We start from the raw sequence: 17,656 nt of genomic DNA, 5'->3' as shown, positions 1-17,656 counted from the left end.
TTTGACCAAATCAACTCTGGTTCCAAGAGAAAAAAATAAAAAGGAAGACCTCTAGCCTCTATCCTAATCTTCTTCCTTCCTACTGAAGCATCTGTTTGAGATTTGCCACACACACTAACTGTTCTTGGAAAAAGTAGCAACTCTGAGTAATATCTGGCTAACAAAGAGATGACAGCAAAGAATGCAATGGAATTAAGCTATATTAATTTAGTTGTCAATTTAATGCCACTTGAACATGAGGGCAGGGAGATCCCATCCTCAGTCTAGAACAGGGTGCTGCAAATTCTCTGCACGCTCATTCAAGAGGCCTTTCTCCTCCCATTCACGACTGCACAGATGACAATTCTGCAACTGTGCAATATCCCAGGGGCAACCAAGACAACTGCTTATGTTCCTAATATTAAATTCCCCCTGCATTTTTACCTGTCTGAATACAGTCTAGTATCTAGAAATAAGGGGCGTTTAGACACATGTTCCAGGAGTGGAGGGATGGGAGGGGGGCATGCGCCGGGAAGGTGGGGGTGACTCTTGACGCCATTCTAATTAAAGCACCTGGAGCGTCTTGTGTATTAGTGTCCACACACTTCAAAATGGCAGTGGGGGCACTTTATCTAAAGCTCATCAAATTAGCTTTAGATAAAGTGCCCCCGCCACCATTTTGAAGTGCGGGGGGCTGATGCACGAGACGCTGGAGCCTGCTGGGACATGGTAATTACCATGCACCGGCAGACTCAATTAATCAAGTCTGCTCCAACCTGTAATTACAGCACATCAGAGCAGCCTTGCTGCTTGTGTATAGGCACCCAAAAAGTCACTGCCAAATGAAGTCCTCCAGAGGCCGCCAGCAACTATGTGGGCTGCATTCTATGAAACTCAACTTCAGAAAGAATGGTTAAAATGCTGATGCATCTGAATATGTTTTTCCAGCTATGATACAAATAAAATAACCTACACTGAAGCATGCCACCTGTTTCTGGATTTTAATTCACTTGAAGAATTCAGAATTCTATTAAAGGAAGCTTTAAAAATGTTAGTGTTCTAGAAATATTTATAATCACAAGCCACAACAATTATTAACAGCTTTAATTTATGGGAGGACATCCATAAGAAATGATAGAAAGATTAAAGGATACTATGAAGCCAAAATATATGTGTGTGCATATTATACATGTCATAAATATACGTACTTTCAACCACCGTCTCCATAATGTCTAGAGAACACACATATTTCAATTAATGATACATGAAAGCTTTATTTTCAGCTGTAACTTTCAAGAGAGATTATTCTTGCAGACACAATTCCGTAGCTTTGTACAAGGCTCCACTGATTTTCCATTAGGTATACCCTATCACTTCTCTCTTGCTAAAAATATATTCCATGTAGACTGCTCAAGGCTTATAAAAAAGAGGGATTTGTTAGAAATATATTTATTATAATAACGCTATGAGAGAATCAAATGTCTTTTTTATTGATCACTTAAATAAAAAACAAAAGGCTTTTCATAGTTTTATAGACTGTAGCGTCAGAAGGGACCTGAGCAGATCATCAAGTCCGACCCCCTGCCATGGGTCAAACGACCCCGGCAAGGTGTACATCTAGCCTCCTCTTAAAGACCCCCAGAGTAGGAGCCAGCACCACTTCTCTTGGAAGTTGGTTCCAGACCCTAGCCACCCTGACTGTGAAGTAGCGCCTCCTGATATCTAGTCTGAATCTTCCCTCTGCCAGCTTGTGACCGTTATTCCTGGTCACTCCTGGCGGTGCTCGGGGGAACAGGGATTCCCCAAATGCCTGCTGGTCCCCCCTGACTAGTTTATAACAGGCCACTAGATCCCCCTCAGCCTTCTCTTTTGGAGGCTGAACAGGTTCAGGTCCCACCGCCTCTCCTCATAGGGTCTGCCCTGCTGCCCCCTGATCATGCGAGTGGCCTCCTCTGGACCCTCTCCATGCAGTCCACATCCCTCCTGCAGTGCAGCACCCAGAACTGGATGCAGTAGTCCAGCTGTGGCCTGACCAGTGTCACATAGAGGGGGAGGATCACCTCCTTGGACCTGCTTGAGATGCATCTGTGGATGCATGACAAGGTGCGGTTGGCCTTCCTGACCGCGTCCCCACACTGCCGGCCCACGTTCATCTTGGCATCAGTAATGACTCCAAGATCCTTTTCTGCCTCTGCACTGACGAGAAGGGAGCTCCCCAGTCTGTAGGTATGGTGCCAGTTCTTCTTCCCCAGGTGCAGCACCTTGCACTTGTCAGTGTTGAATCCCATCCTGTTCTCATCCGCCCACCCCTGTAACCTGTCTAGGTCCAATTGTAGCTTATTCCTCCCTTCTAGCGTGCCCACATCCCCCCACATCTTAGTGTCATCAGCAAATTTGAACAGGGTGCTTTTTACCCCCTCGTCCAAGTCACTGATGAAGATGTTGAATAGTGCGGGCCCGAGGACCGAGCCCTGGGGGACCCCACTGCCCAGGTCCTTCCAGGTTGAGAATGACCCGTCCACCACCGCTCTCTGGGTGCGGCCCTCCAGCCAGCTGGCAACCCATCTGGCTGTGTGAGTGTCGACACCACAGTCCCCCAGTTTCTTAATGAGAACGGGGTGAGAGATAGTGTCGAATCCTTCTGAAAGTCTAGGAAGACTATGTCCACTGCTACCCCTGCATCTAAGGATTTGGTGACTTGGTCATAAGAGGCCACCAGTTGGTCTGACAGGACCTGCCGCCAATGAACCCGTGTTGGTTGCCCCTAAACAATCTCCCCCGCTGGCCCCTCGTGGACATGCGCCAGCATAACTCTCTCAAAAAGCTTCCCCAGGATCGAGATAAGACTAACTGGCCTATAGTTTCCCGGGTCCTCCTTCCTTCCCTTTTTGAAGATGGGAACCACGTTGGCCCTCTTCCAGTCCTCTGGCACCACACCAGAGCACCACGAGTGCTCGTACAGCCGTGCCAGGGGTCCTGCAATGACCTCTGCTAATACAGAGTATACAGTTTTAGTATACAGTTCTGAGCCCAAAATAGTATCTCATCTTCCCTATTATCATGAACCCTATACTGCCAGACAGGGTTTCCCGATCTCTCTTTCTAAGCTGTGTAAAAATATCTGAATAACTGTCCCGCCAAAATTCCCCTACATTTTTATGCAAATACCCACTGACCATCCTTTTGTTAGTAAAGACAATTTATTCAACACTGAGGTTTAATAAGTTGCATCTAATCAACTATAAACTAACAGCCGTGCACGGTTTCAAATGTTGTGTTTATTTACACCCAGATTTGTTTATATCCTTCTAAGTCTTCATTTCCGTTTCCAAAAATTTTAGCAAATTTTTTCCCTCTGTCCTGAACTTCTCCATTGAGTAAGATAGTTTAGTACTGTAAAACTTAAAGGCGAAAAGGTTCTGGGTCAAACAACACAGTTGTTTAAGACTGTAACCCCCTGCCTTTGGATCTGTATTAGATTAATAAATAGGTACACTTTAAATAATATGTAAAATTAGAGGGATAGATTACTTACCTTTTTTCCCCCCTCCCAAAGAAATCTTTCTGCTGCCACCTCGTGGTCAAGCACGCATATATGCATATAAAAACAAAGATATACTCACAGTGTGTTGGCAGACCTTAGATTTTGCCCAAATGTATATTTTTAAGGAAAATATTCCACAAAAAAGAGAGAAGAAAGAGCAGGATTCTCCTTTTAACTTTATTTCCTGTTTCCAGCCTTGAATGTGAAGGCAGAAACAAGACTGTTCTCTTGTAAATATTTTGAGAAGCTGAAGAACAAAAGGACATTTGCCACAGCATGTAGGTTGGAAGATATCCCTCCTTCTGCTCCCTCTCTGAAGGGTTAATGTGAAGGAAGGGAAGGAAGAAAATGCCTACTGCTCTGTTCTCCCACTACCCAGGTCAAAGAGAGAACAGGCGGACACAGTTCTTTGCCACCCAGACACCTGCCAGACGAGCCCCCATCTATTTTCAATGCTTGTATGTCACTCACAACATCAGCACTTTGGGCTGGGGTATCCTAACTGTGACCACTCAGTATGTAATGAGCTCTTCTACTGAATAGACACATTGGACAAATGTTTGAACTACATAACTTCATTTTTTTTTTTCTAAACGCAGTTGTGAATTTAGTCCTCAGCTTCTGTGACTGTCATGAGACTGGGCTCTTCAATGAGGATGACTTGCATACCTAACTTCAAACGTGTAAATAAGTTATTGAGGAGAACAGCTTACATTTTGTAATATTTTGAAGAATTAAATCAAAAAGTATGTTCACCAGGTGCTTATAATTTCATTTAAGTAGTTAAAATGGGGACTGTGGAAATTAAGGTATCTACAGAAATTTTAACATGTACTTTGGTCCCTGGTATTTTAAATTCCTATTATTATACATGGGTATACAATCAAATAAGAATTATACACAAAATGCACAATCATATATTAAAACTTCTTCATATCTAGGTTAATATTGTTACCAGAACATAAAACACAAAAAGGTAAGAATGCCAAGTTTAACTGTGAAGCTTTAAAACCACATCAGCAGACCTTTCTGCATTTAATTCGTATCCAATCCAACTCTAGCATGTATTAAAATCATTTGCTCTGGTACTAACATGTGGTGATAATGTTCCAGGCTTCTGTTAGTCATACGCTAAACTTGATCCATGGTACATATGAAATACTCTATACGGAGATGATATAATTAAATTCTTTCATCACTCCTGATCTATCTAATAGATACAGTGCTTCACATTTATAGAAGATGGCTCTTTACTGCATACTAACTGGCAGTCCACTGCAGAACAGGCATCATTGGTACTTCTCTCTTTATGCTTCTCAGACCTTAACTGTGTTTAATCTTTCAGTCCATTTCCCCTCTTGGGTCAACTGCATTTGCCCAGACACACAATCCATTACCTTCTACCACCATCATATGAGCATCTGTTTGCCCGAGGGTAGGACCATGAAAGAAATAGTTAACTAAGCTGTGATTGGCTAAATTAAGTCATTTACACAGAACAAAGAGAAAAATTAAACAGAGGAAAACAAATGGCAATTCTGATCACCCCAATGATCCAGATCGCTTATCAATAGAAGTATGCAACTCTAAAAATAGCAGCCTCGCTCGCCAATCAGAACTTCGTACCTAGCGATAGACACAATTACATACGACCTCTACTTACTCCGTCTTTATTACAGCAGTTTAAAAAAATATCAGCTAGAGAACTTCACAGTAAGGAGCAAAAGGCTGAAGTGGCAGGCTTCACATCCTGCACCTTAATGGCAGGTTAATATGCTTAACAACACTGATTTACCTTGCTGTTGTGCTACTTCAGATTTAGTTCTCACACGAATGACTCTGGATCGGACTGGCTCCACATGTGTAGCCTCTTGGCTCTGTTTCTGCATACAAGTTATTAAAACCACATTACATTTCTGATTTTTATTTTAAAATTCAAATAAAACAAGGGCAGTTTCACACAAATTGATTTACTTGGCATTATGAATTGCTAAATTACGTATCCTTCAGTTCAACTTTCAAAACGTTCAACTGTAAATTAGCTTTTTTGCAACCATTTATTTCCTCTAACAAAAAGCATGGCAAGCTGTTCTCTAAGATGTGATTCCCATGTAATCAACAGAAACGAGCAGTCACCCATTTAAAACTAAATATATAGAGAACCCTGCAATTCCTAATGAAAGGAGGTGGCAGAAACAATTTGTCTCTTGTTTTTGCAATGTGAACTTCCACTTCCTCCCGTGTAGAGAAACTGAAGAGTCTTGGAGGGAAAGCTAATAATTGGGAAGTTTCTTTCCTGCCATGGTCTTCCTATTCTCAAAAACCATCTCTGCCACCATAACTAATCAGTTAGTTAATAGCTAGGCTGAAGGACATATGGAGACAGATGCCCTCAATTGTGACCAAAAAAACAAAGTATATTTTAAAAGTTGTATCGCTCTTCCTATAAATTTTGTGCATTGTTTGTCGTCTTCTACTGCAAGTTCTTTGGGGTAAGATGTTTGGCACAGTGTCATCCAAACAATGCAGACAGGCAAAGGAAAGCAGATGATCAGGTTAGGAACTGATTCCACTTTCATCTATTATATTATTGCTCTAGCAGGTGAAAACAAGCATTTGCCTGGAATCTGAGACTTCTTGTTAAGGAATGCTGCAAGGACTATGCCTTTGGACAAATCTATACAGCACCTAGCATAATTTATCTGATTCTCACTGGGGCTACTACTGCCATGTGACTTTTTACAAGAAAACCACAGAATCCTGCCATATGGATCTGGGGACAGCTGCACAGCCTCTGCAACTCAGGCTTAGAAGACTAGGCATCAAAACTGAACAGATGTCTTGGTCCCCCAAAAGGTTAAGAAGAAAGGCAAGCAAGACTAAAACTGCAAGGAAGAGCCTCTGCAATTGCAGACACAGGCAGAATGGATGGATAAAATAAAGATGAACAGAAAAATCAGGAAAAGAGAAGGCAGAGAGACAGGCAGTCACCCATGGTGAGAGAAGGAGGGCCTGGCTTGGGATGGGGGGGGGCACAAGTGGAGGGGCAAAAGGGACTCCCCTGGGTGAGAGACAGGAGAGGGGAAGAGAAGAAATTTAATTCATCTATCTCAGCTTGTGTTCCTGCCTGATCAGTGTCCAGAGCTGTCAAGGTTGGGGCATCCTCTCCAACCCCCCACTCCCACGGGGAGTCTACAGCTTAATATGGTCCATCAGCCCCAGGCACCTGGTAGAATCTGTCATGTATTAGCAGGGGTGGGGAAAATGTGGCTCATGGGCCAGATGCCTGCAAGGCCCCTAAAAAGTGTAGAAAATTTATATTTATCTGCCCGTGACCGCCTGCCATGCAGCCCATGATGACTTGCCAAAACTCAGTCAAGTGGCCCTTCACCCCTGCATTAGAGGAAGGCAGCAAACTTTGGAAGGCAACCAGCAGGGTGGCAACTGCACCTATCAACTTGTACTGGGCAGGGGGAGTTACAACGGACAGGAGAGAAAATGCTTTTAGAGTCACAGAAAAAAGCACCTGCTTCCCAGGCTCAGGAGTGCTCCTGGATGCACTGCTGTGCCTGGATCTTCAGGTGGCTAAGAGCACCAGATGATCCAAATCCATGTACCAGATCACACCAGCATGTGGGGTCACTCTGTGGCCAGATCTGGTACATGGGGCCTGGCCAGAACACAAATGCTAATCCCTAGTGCTAATCCCACAATGGATCTGACCTGATCCTGCCAGATCAACACTCATCTGCCGTGCAGGGCCAGAAAGTTGAGCACCAAAGGCCCTGGTGTGATATATCTTAAGGGACTGCCTTCTCCCTTACACCTGACTGCGATCCCCAAGGTCAGCTAAGAGAAACCTCCTACAAGTCCCATCAGCTGCCAAGTCCACTTGGCAAAAAACACATGGGAAATTGTTTTCAGCACTTGCTCCTCAGCTCTGGAACTACATCCATCTCCAGGCCCACTACAGCCGGAGCCTGAACATCTTTCTAAAGTGCTGCAAGATCTTTCTATTTGAGCAGGCATTTAGCAACCAAAGCAAGGCTGAAATGCTGCTTAGGGGAATCTCTGTTTTATTTTATTTCAGTTGCCCTTTTAAGGTGCTCCGTTTTTCTTCGTGTCAGGTGCCCTGAGCCCCTGTTGGGAAGGATAGCATATAAATCACATAAATAATAAATAAACTAAGAAAAATCAGGCCTGGATCTTACTAAGCATTTTGGGCTTCCACTTTCTTCAGCCAAACCTGTGACTATGGGGATCTCATCAGCAAGGATACTACTGGCCATGCATCTGCCCAAGAATGATCATCTAAGCCAGTAAACCAGAAAAGCCAGAAAGAGCAAGTCTTCTGGTCATTGCCCTTTCCTGGAGACCTGCATTTTCAATCCAGTTTAAAGCTGATTAATATAACAAACACCCAAAACAATTTTCTTTGGGCAGGAAGTTCCAGCATCATGAAAAAAACAAGTCAAATAAAGGTGCTTTGAGTGGATATCATTAACTGAAAGGGCGCCCAATTACAACATGTTCATTTTCAATGCTATTGTTCTATTGAAATGTGTCAGTTTAATTTATTATCCTTACTGAAAAGAAAAAGAAGACTATTCAACTCATGAACAAAAGGTAGGAGATGCACCTCATAAAATACAATTGTGTGCAGCAGGAAGGTTACAGAAAAAAGGCTATTTCAAAGTGCATAAAAATGAAGCAAAACAATAAAAAATGATAATGAGACTATCAAAGTGCCAAGGAAAGGAAGAGCAATCACATGCAAAATATGTTAATTATATATAAATATTCCAGCTATGCAAAAATATTACAAAACCAGTCGGCAAATAACCCCCCAAAAAACATGACAGTGCACTTGGTACTTCAAGAGTTAGCACAGATTAGCCCTGACCCATACAGATCAGACCAGTACAAAACATACTGAGCATGACAAACACTCAGCTGGCACTGAGTTTTAAAAGTATATATTTATCTACTCTTTAGCCCCTGTTTCCCCTCCTCTGCCCCTTTTGGCCACGTCCAGATGAGTGAGGCAGACAGGTCTGTGATACCACATACCATATGTTCAGTTGTTCTTCACACTATAAGGGAGCAGCTCAGAGGATTTTTTTTGACCCCTTGATATCCCCTGGTTAAATTTGCCTTTATAACAATTCAGGTATTGGGGCCCACCATGAAGGCCTGAATCTTCCCTGTTGTTTTAGCTGAGATGAGAGCTATCAAAAAAGACTATTTGCATGGACAAGTGGTAAAGCAGATAATCACATGCTGTAATGGGGAAACCATCAATCTGCTCAAACTAGATAGCTTAGGATGAAAACAGTTCTTCCCCTGATGGAAAATAAGGATGATACCTTTCAGAAACTCTACCACCATTAAAGACATGACCGTGTTGCCTTAGACAGAAGCATGACTAGCAGAGATCAGTGCCAGATATACTCTTGTGACCCTGATTATTTGACAGAAAGCAGGTACTCGGGAATGGCAGACATTAATGCTGTCAAGAGCAAGGGTTGGTGCTAAGCTGCTCAGATAACAATCCTCTGCTGTTCAGTCTTGTACGACTGTCTGCTCAAAAGTTTCCTGCTTTGTAAAAATATGCCCAGACACTGCAGCTAAACAACTGCTTGCTGTATCCAGGATATCAGGTCTAGGTGCAGAACCTAGCTGTTACTCAGAGAGGAGGTCAGGCAGGACAGGTAAAGTGATCATTCTTCAGAATATATCTAGTTCAGTATCCCAGAATGGCACACCATTGCAGAGTGGTCAGGACGATGTAACCAGCATCTTTCCTCTCTGACATCAGCTATCACTACTTAACTTAAAATCTGAATACAATTCAGTTTCAGTTCACATTTCCTAACTATTTACAAGCAACGTGTGAAAGCTATTCAGGCTTTACCTGAGAAGTATCCTCTGATAGATGCACATTCCCATCACCGGCTTGTGGCATTTGAGGAACCGGGTTTGAAAATGGCTGCAACACTAATTCAGCCATGGTCATTGTACCATGGCAAGTATCTGCTAAGAGAAAAAAAATGGGAAAGAAAAACCCAGGGTCAAACTGGACCAACAGAATCCCAATTATGTCATGTTTTTTGAAAAGGGTAAGAAGCCTTGTAGGCTGAATGACAGAACAGGCCAGAATGAAGAGAATGTTCTTTATCTGCCCATATATGTTAAGGTCTTTTTAATTTTCCTTGTTGAAAGAAAGAAAGGAAAAATGTCTGTGAAACAGAAATCTGTGCATTTCTAACATGGTATGCCTTCAGAGCTGTTATTGTGTACCACGCCATTAGGTACTCAACTGGGCTTTATTTCTCACACTAAAAACAGATTGGAAAAGCTTCTTTATGAAACTCTGTCATTCCACTGAGTGAATGAACCAAACTCTGGATAAGTTACTTATATAGCTACTGTCTATAAAAGCCATCATACTTGTGCAGCCTGTAAGAGTAGAGAATAGCTTTACGAAAATTAGTCCATGAGCTGTAACTATACTTTAGACCTCAGTCATCTCAAAGAACTAAATTTTAAATCTAATTAATTTTGAAAAATTACTCTTGGACTAAGGCTGTAGATACCAAATCACAGCTCAGTTTAAAGCTAATGGAACCATGGAAAACAGATTTAATGGAAATGCTGACAGGTTGAGAACCACTGCCTTGTTGCATCTGAGATCAGATACAAAAGAGGATTTGATATTTATATGAAACATGAAAGCTTACATCAGGTAGGATTGAAAAAGCTGGTATAAATACCTCAGGCATCCAGATCTCACCACTGTCTGAGTAAAGCACAAACCTTCCCCACCACGGCATCTTTTCCCTCCATAGTTCATCACAGACTTTCTTGTACCACCTCTCTGGTACTGACCACCGTTAGAGAAAGACAGTGGGACTAATTTGCCCTAATGACACAAACATCATCTTGTGAAAGCTAATTCTTGTCTAATTTAAGTAAATGAGTGGCTTTTATAGAGAGATTACAGATCTTTGAGGATCTGTTTATCCTAGAGATTACCAAATCAAATCTGGTCCAAGTCGGTAGTGACTGAAACCTCTTATAACCGGCTAGCTGTTAAACCAAGTTAGCAGCATCAGTTTATTCCCTGCTGGATAGATGTCCACAATACAAACTCTCTATCATAAAAAGCAACAGCTGCCTCTTTTCTGGCAGCCTCAGCAGAAGTGTTCAGGTTACAGGGATATGGAAACTGGAAGCACATTCTCACCTGCCCAATGGTCTAGGTAATTATTTGGAAGCTGAGGCATCTGTCATTGCAGCTCCACTGTTATCAGTATCTGTGCTAGGTAATTTAAAGCAAATCTCATGTGTCTACCTGGGCTGCAGTTGCATCCATGTACAATACTGCAGACACTCTAAAATGTGGAAGACAGCAGTCTTTAACACTGATTAGAAAAAAAAATATGAGTTCCTTCATTCAACTAGATGTTTGGTGAGTGGGTACTGAACACTCAAACTGTCTACAGCAGCATCCGAAACATCTGTAATCTCAAAATCTTAAGTAGATACCATGGAGCAAAGATGATTGTGGTTTATACCTGCAGTCCTCTCACACTGTCCTGGGGATGGCACACTGTGGGGATGCTGTTCAGTAGCTAGGCCAGCAGGCTGGTCTATATAAACTGAATGCCCCATTAGGATACTTTCTGCTGCTCTTGTCAGTCTAGGTCTTTGGCCTTCACTGAGCTCTCCAATGCTGTTATCAGAGTCCTACATAAAACAGCAAAAAAGCATGTTTAATGAATCATAACGGATGTCTTTCATACCATGCTACATTGTTCAGGTATACTGTGCTGCAGAATGGATTTATACTACTTGTGTTGAATAAAGAAGGCTGCCTTTGAAAAGCAAACATGTGACCCCTTGGGAGAATGAGACCTGCATTTACCATTGTACAGAACTGAAAGGTGTTAGGTAGGACCAATGGAAAAATCAGTGCCTTCTCTAAGCTTTACACAGCTACTATTATATACATCTCCATGAAACAACCGCCATCTGTCTGAACCCCATAACTCTGAGAGCACTATTTATTTATTTAGCAACTGCAAATCCACAAAGCCAAGCAACAGCCAGGAGGCTGTTAACTGAGTTGAAAGTTATTAATCCACCTCTTAGTTCGTAGAGGGGACACTCCTCAGTGATGTGCGGCATTGTTTGCATCCCTCCACAAGTGCACGATGGGTTAGTATTGAGGCCCCAGAGGTGAGGGTTGGCTGCGCAGGGGCTTTGGCCTGCCCTGAACCTGCTTAGCAGGGACCACTCTCGCCATGATAGTTCAAAGCCAGCAGGTTGGTGAGTGGGGTTTGTCACAAGGAACTTGTTTGCGACTTCCTGCAATTCCCATTCCTTGATTCCTTGGGAGCATTTAAAAGATACCAAAGATGTGCTGTTCAACAGACCAGAATAAAAGGGTCATCTTCAGCCACATTCTAACATGGCCTGAACAGAGACATCCTCCAAGCAGTCTTCCAACCAAGCTGAATGTTAAAAACAGTTAACATGCCCCTGCACAATAGGAAGCAAACTAGTAGTATTTGGTTGTGTGCATGAGGGTGTTCTGAAGTGGCATGATGCATATTTTGTTCCTAGATGAGGTTTCCTACATGAGAAGGCATGCTTATGCGAGCACTGCCACAGTCTGTGAAGGGATTTGTTAGAGCTTTGAACAGGCTGAGCACCGTGACCAGAGGACAGACAAAAGCAAATTAGAGATGCATTTGTAACTGGCAATACTGACAAGAAAGTGTCACTTTAATTACAGATAGAGTCACAGTTGACACTGGAAAGTTCTTTACACAGTTCATCCATCAGAGCTCATTAAGCAAACAAAATAAAGATTGAGGAATGATTAAGGAGAGGGGTAAAGTTGTTCTATGGACAGTTCAGCCTAAACAAGACAGAAGGAACAAATGGGATACGTTCCACTAAAGTCACAAATAGCAGAAAACTAACCTAAATAGAGATGTTGCCTAATTTATGTACCAAAGTCCTCCCAAGTTTTCACTCTCTCTCATACCCTTCCCCCCCCCACCCTTAGTATTAGGCAAACAGTTCATTCACTTATTTTAAATTAACAATTTTTTGCAGATTTTTAGAGTTATAATGTTTAACAGGCATATTAACTCAACATTCAATACAGATAGATTATTTTGCTCTTTCTGCTACTCATTAGTCAGAATAGAAATTGCTGCTGGGCCTCAGTTCAGAATGAAAGGAAATGCAAGTTGAGAAAAGCATACAAAATCTCTGCCACCAATTATTCCTCAGGTCCCCTCAAACTGTCACAATATCAGAACAGAGTTTGACCAGCTGCAGTGGGAACATGCTTTATGTTCACACAGTGGAGGGCTAGGTACTTGCCTTTATTATATACAGGAACAAGGTCTTAGATTTTACATTTCTATCTACTGTACGCATTTCAAAGTCTGGAATAGAATTACCAAAAGTCAAATTCCCCCTCGAAGAATTGGCTTTCAGTAGCAACAGACTGGATAAAGCTTGAAGTTTTTCCATATGTAAACTAAACTTTAGTTACTTTACCTATTTTTTTTAAATCACAGAACCCCATTTTGAAACTTAACGTTTTTTTTCTTTTATTCCTATACAACAACTAAAGGAAACTAAAGGTACCTCAGAGTGGTATATCACTTCTTGTGCAGTAACTGGTGCCTGATTTAGCCTAGACAAGAGGGAGAGAACAGGATCTCTGTGATATCCTTTATGGGGTCTTCTTATGACTTGTCCTTCACTGGGAGGATCATAATCCTGAAATTAAAAAAAACCCCTTTTTAGTTTTTAGATCTTTATTCCTAAATCAACGGTTAAACTGGAGATTATATTTATAAAGTACCTCCAGGTTACTGCAGTTACCCACTTTAAAATGTTTATGAACATTTGAATATATATATAGACCAGCAGCCCAGTCTCTTCTTTTTCATAACAAAAGGGCGCAAGCAGCATGTAAAGAGTTTTTGATACAAAAGATCATAACAACAGTTCATGGTAAAAAAGACCTATTAGACAAGGGGTGCTCAAGCCCTGGCATGCAGAGCTGCATCATCTGGCATGCGGAGCTGCCCGTGGGTCCAAAAATTGGGTGGCAGGGGAGTAGTGTTAGTGATAATTGCTGCTCCCCAGCTGCCAAACTTGCGGAGCCAGGTGGAGAAAGCAGGCCGCTGTGCACTAGATCGGGTGCGTGAAGTGGGGTAATGCAGGGTACAACCCAGGCACCATTGGCAAGATCCAGAACTCCTTCCACAGAGCCCAATCTGGCCAGCAGCTGCACACAGGATCCAGTCAACAGATCAGCCCCATACTACTTGTTTGGTTCATGGAGCCAACAGGTTGAGCACCACTGTATTAGACCATCAAGTCCTATCCTTCTAGAAAGGCACATTATAACCCAAATGCCCACCATAACTGATACTGAAAAGATAACATGTTTGTTCTTAGCTGAACAATATGAATGCAGAAATGTACAGTTAGGTTCTCAAATAACTGATTGTCAGTATTTTAACGTGACTAGGTATCAACAGGAAAACAGATCTTTATTTTCCTTTGGCACAAGTCTGGAGGACACTGTTTCTGCCCCAAAACTCCTAATATCTGTAAGAATAGAGCAAAAGCGACTAACAGAATTTGCAATGCATTGTTTCCCCAAAACATTCCATTTTGAGTAGAAAATGTATAGATCCCAAAAGCCGGTTGCATAACATTGCCAGGACAAATAATCCAGCATTTTTTTAATACGGAGAACCAGCCTTTTGAGAAACTTCCACCCTGGGAAGAGCAGCAGCCAGCCAGAATTAGATTCCCCCTTTTTTCCCCTCCAAAGAGCCCGTGTGCTAGTTTATTAATATATATTTTACAGCCACCTTAATTACTAAACAGAGCTGACCCTCTAGAACTCCTATGGAAATTTACAGCTAGCGCCCTGCCTATGTGGGGGGGGAAAAGGAAGAATTTCCCCCTCCCTCCCTCAGATAAGGAATGCAGGGAGTGTGGCAAGCTCTAGGTTGCTTGTAAAGATGCACTTGGTACTGCTTTCATAAATAAAACATTTTAGGCTTGAGGGTAACATTGCTTTTGTACACAACGCTAATCTATATGCCAACAGCATCCTACTAAGACCTCACCACACAATGCTATTGAAGGAAACTTCTAGGATTTCTTTTAAAAGAAAAAAAATCGTATAAAAGAAATTGTTGATACTCTGACTTAGCATAGAAATTAAAGGGTAAGGACACCATATAGTTGAAAGGGTTACTTGAGGCAAGGTCAGCTGAAGCATCTTAAAAATATCACTATTCCTCTTTAAGAACTTAGGCAGGAATATAAGAGCATTGCTCAGGCATGCCAGGATAAAGTCAGGAAGGCCAAAGTGCAACTGGAGTTGCAGCTAGCAAGGGATGTGAAGGGGAACAAGAAGGGTTTCTTTAAGTATGCTGGTAGCAAGAGGAGGATCTGGGAAAGTGTGTGTCCCTATTGAATAGGGGAGGCAGCCTGGTGACAGAGGATGCAGTAAAGGCTGAAGTGCTCAATGCCCTTTTTAGCTCAGTCTTCACAGGCACGGTCAGCTCCCAGAGCACAAATCTGTGCGGCTAGATGGGATGCACCCGAAGGTGCTGAGGGAGTTGGCCGATGTGATTGCAAAGCCACTGGCCATCATCTTTGAAAACTCTTGGTGATCAGGAGAGGTCCCAGATGATTGGAAAAGGGCAAACATAGTGCTCATATTTAAGAAAGGGAAAAAAGAAGGATCTAGGGAACTACAGACCAGTCAGCCTCACTGCAGTCCCCGGAAAAATCATGGAAAAGATCCTCAAGGAATCCATTTCGAAGCACTTGGAGGAGAAGAAGGTGATTAGGAACAGTCAGCATGAATTTACCAGGGGCAAGTCATGCCTGACCAACCTGACTGCCTTCTATGATGAGGTGACTGGCTCTGCGGATGCGGGGAGACTGGTGGTACCTTGATTTTAGCAAGGTTTTTGATATGGGCTCTTACAACATTCTTGCAGGCAAGCTAAGGAAGTCTGGGCTGGATGAATGGACTGTAAGGTGGGTAGAAAACTGGCTGGAGCATCGGGCTCAGAGAGTAGTAATCAATGGCTCGATGTCTTGTTGGCAGCTGGTATCAAGTGGAGTGCCCCGGGGATTGGTCCTGGGGCCAGTTTTGTTCAATGTCTTCATCACTGGCCTAGAAGATGGCATAGAGTACACCCTCAGCAGGTCTGCAGATGACACCATGCTGGGAGGAGTACTAGATACGCTGGAGGGTAGGGCTAGGATTCAGTGACCTCAACAAATTGGAGGATTGGGCCAAAAGAAATCTCATGAGGTTCAATAAAGGACAAATGCAAAGCCCTGCACTTAGGATGGAGCAATCCCATGCACTGGTACAGGCTGGGGGTGACTGGCTGGGCAGCTGCTGTGCAGAAAAGGCCCTGGGGGTTACAGTGGACAAGAAGCTGAATATGAGGCAGCAGTGTGCCCTCGTTGCCAAGAAGGCTAACGGCAATACTGGGCTGCATTGGTAGATGTGTTGCCAGTACGTCAAGGGAAGTGATTATTTCTCTCTATTCAGCATTGGTCAGGCCACATCTGCAGTACTATGTTCAGTTTTGGGCCCCCCATTACAGAAAGGATGTGGACAAATTGGAGAGAGTCCAGCGGAAGGCAACAAAATGGTTTGGGGGCTGGGGGACATGATTTATAAGGGATGGCTGAGGAAACTGGGCTTATTTAGTCTGGAGAAGAGAAGACTGAGGGGGGATTTATTAGCAGCCTTCAACTCCCTGAAGAGGAGTTTGGAAGAGGATGGAGCTTGACTGTCCTCAGCGGTGGCAGATGACTGAAGTAGGAGCAATGGTCTCAAGTTGCAGCAAGGGATGTTCAGGTTAGATATTAGGAAGAATCCTCCCACATGGAGGGTAGTAAAACACTGGAACAGGTTACCCAGAGAGGTTGCAGAATCTCCTTCCTCGGAGGTTTTTAAGACTCAGCCAGACAAAGCTTTGGCTGGGATGATCTAGTTGGGGCTGGCCCTGCTTGGAGCAAGGGGTTGGACTAGTTGTGACCTCCTGAGCTCCCTTCCAACTCTCATTTTCTATGATTCTGTGAAATCCATAAACAGATAAAAGGTGCCTCAATGTTGAAGCAACTTTGCATGCTCCCAGTTTTCTAAACAGTTTCAATTTAAGAAGCAATTTCCAGGGATTACAATAAATTCTGAGCAGGCACTAAAATGTTGACATTGCATGCTCATGCCTTGAGATCTAATGGACACATTTCCTTCACACCTGGCTTTCTTTTTAAGCCCCAAAGAGGCACAAAACAACAGAACAAACCAATCTTGAAGTTTCTCATTTCTCACATTTGACCTATGAGAGCATAAATATCTTTACTGGAACAACCACACAACAGGAAATGCATCTGCTCTGCATATCTGCCGTCCAAGGGGAACACCACTTGTTGCAAATCCCAGAAATATCTAAAAAACAGCAATGTCTGGCTATGCTCCTGCTCCCTTATGGATCTATATATTAATTCCACAAGGAAGACCTGGAACAGAATTAGGGCTCTGTTGCCACAGCTTTAATTTTTTCCCACCTGGTGGGCATGTGGTCCAGGACGGGAAAGATCCCATACCTGGTACTAAAAATCACCTCTTAGATTTATCTATATATTGAACGAGTAATCTTTGTCAAAAGACATGTAACACATATGAACAACTCCCAAAGTATGGAGCACAGGAGTAAACAAACTTAGATCTGCAAGACACACAACAGGGCAGCTATGCAGAGATTACTGCTATCTTAGATACTTGTAAACTATATTCAACTATTATAGTTTGAAAGGAGAGATTAACAAATTATGAGGGGTAAATTGATTAAGAAGAAATATGGAAAAATATTCAAAGACATGGCTTGTACTTGGGAAAGCTAAAAAGCAAACTCTTCCATTCTTTATGTTCTAGAACTCTAAAAAAATATTACAGTGGTATCAAAAGTGAACAAATATAAAATTTGTCTCATTCCAGTAAGCTACATGTTCTGGAAAATATCAGGTCACATGGATCACATTCTTAGTTGA

At 42.6% G+C, this 17,656-nt stretch overlaps 1 protein-coding gene across 1 annotated transcript in view; it reads right to left on the bottom strand.

The window, feature by feature from the left end:
* The window catches only part of KIAA0586 (KIAA0586 ortholog), a 119,461-nt gene that overhangs the window by 34,273 nt on the left and 67,532 nt on the right, over positions 1-17,656 (bottom strand). The window contains exons 26-29 of the mRNA XM_090034287.1: positions 13,193-13,327; positions 11,101-11,272; positions 9,438-9,559; positions 5,319-5,406 (exon numbers count right to left, since the gene is read on the bottom strand). Of these exons, the coding sequence (XP_089890413.1) occupies positions 5,319-5,406; positions 9,438-9,559; positions 11,101-11,272; positions 13,193-13,327 (517 nt within the window). The remainder of the gene's footprint in view (positions 1-5,318; positions 5,407-9,437; positions 9,560-11,100; positions 11,273-13,192; positions 13,328-17,656) is intronic.

This window comes from Crocodylus siamensis, chromosome 2 (assembly GCF_052110815.1).
Source record: "Crocodylus siamensis isolate JL-2025a chromosome 2, ASM5211081v1, whole genome shotgun sequence".
In the NCBI taxonomy this organism is placed as follows: Eukaryota; Metazoa; Chordata; order Crocodylia; family Crocodylidae; genus Crocodylus; species Crocodylus siamensis.
Note: the sequence above shows the minus strand (reverse complement) of the source record. Positions and strands in the feature narration are given on the sequence as shown.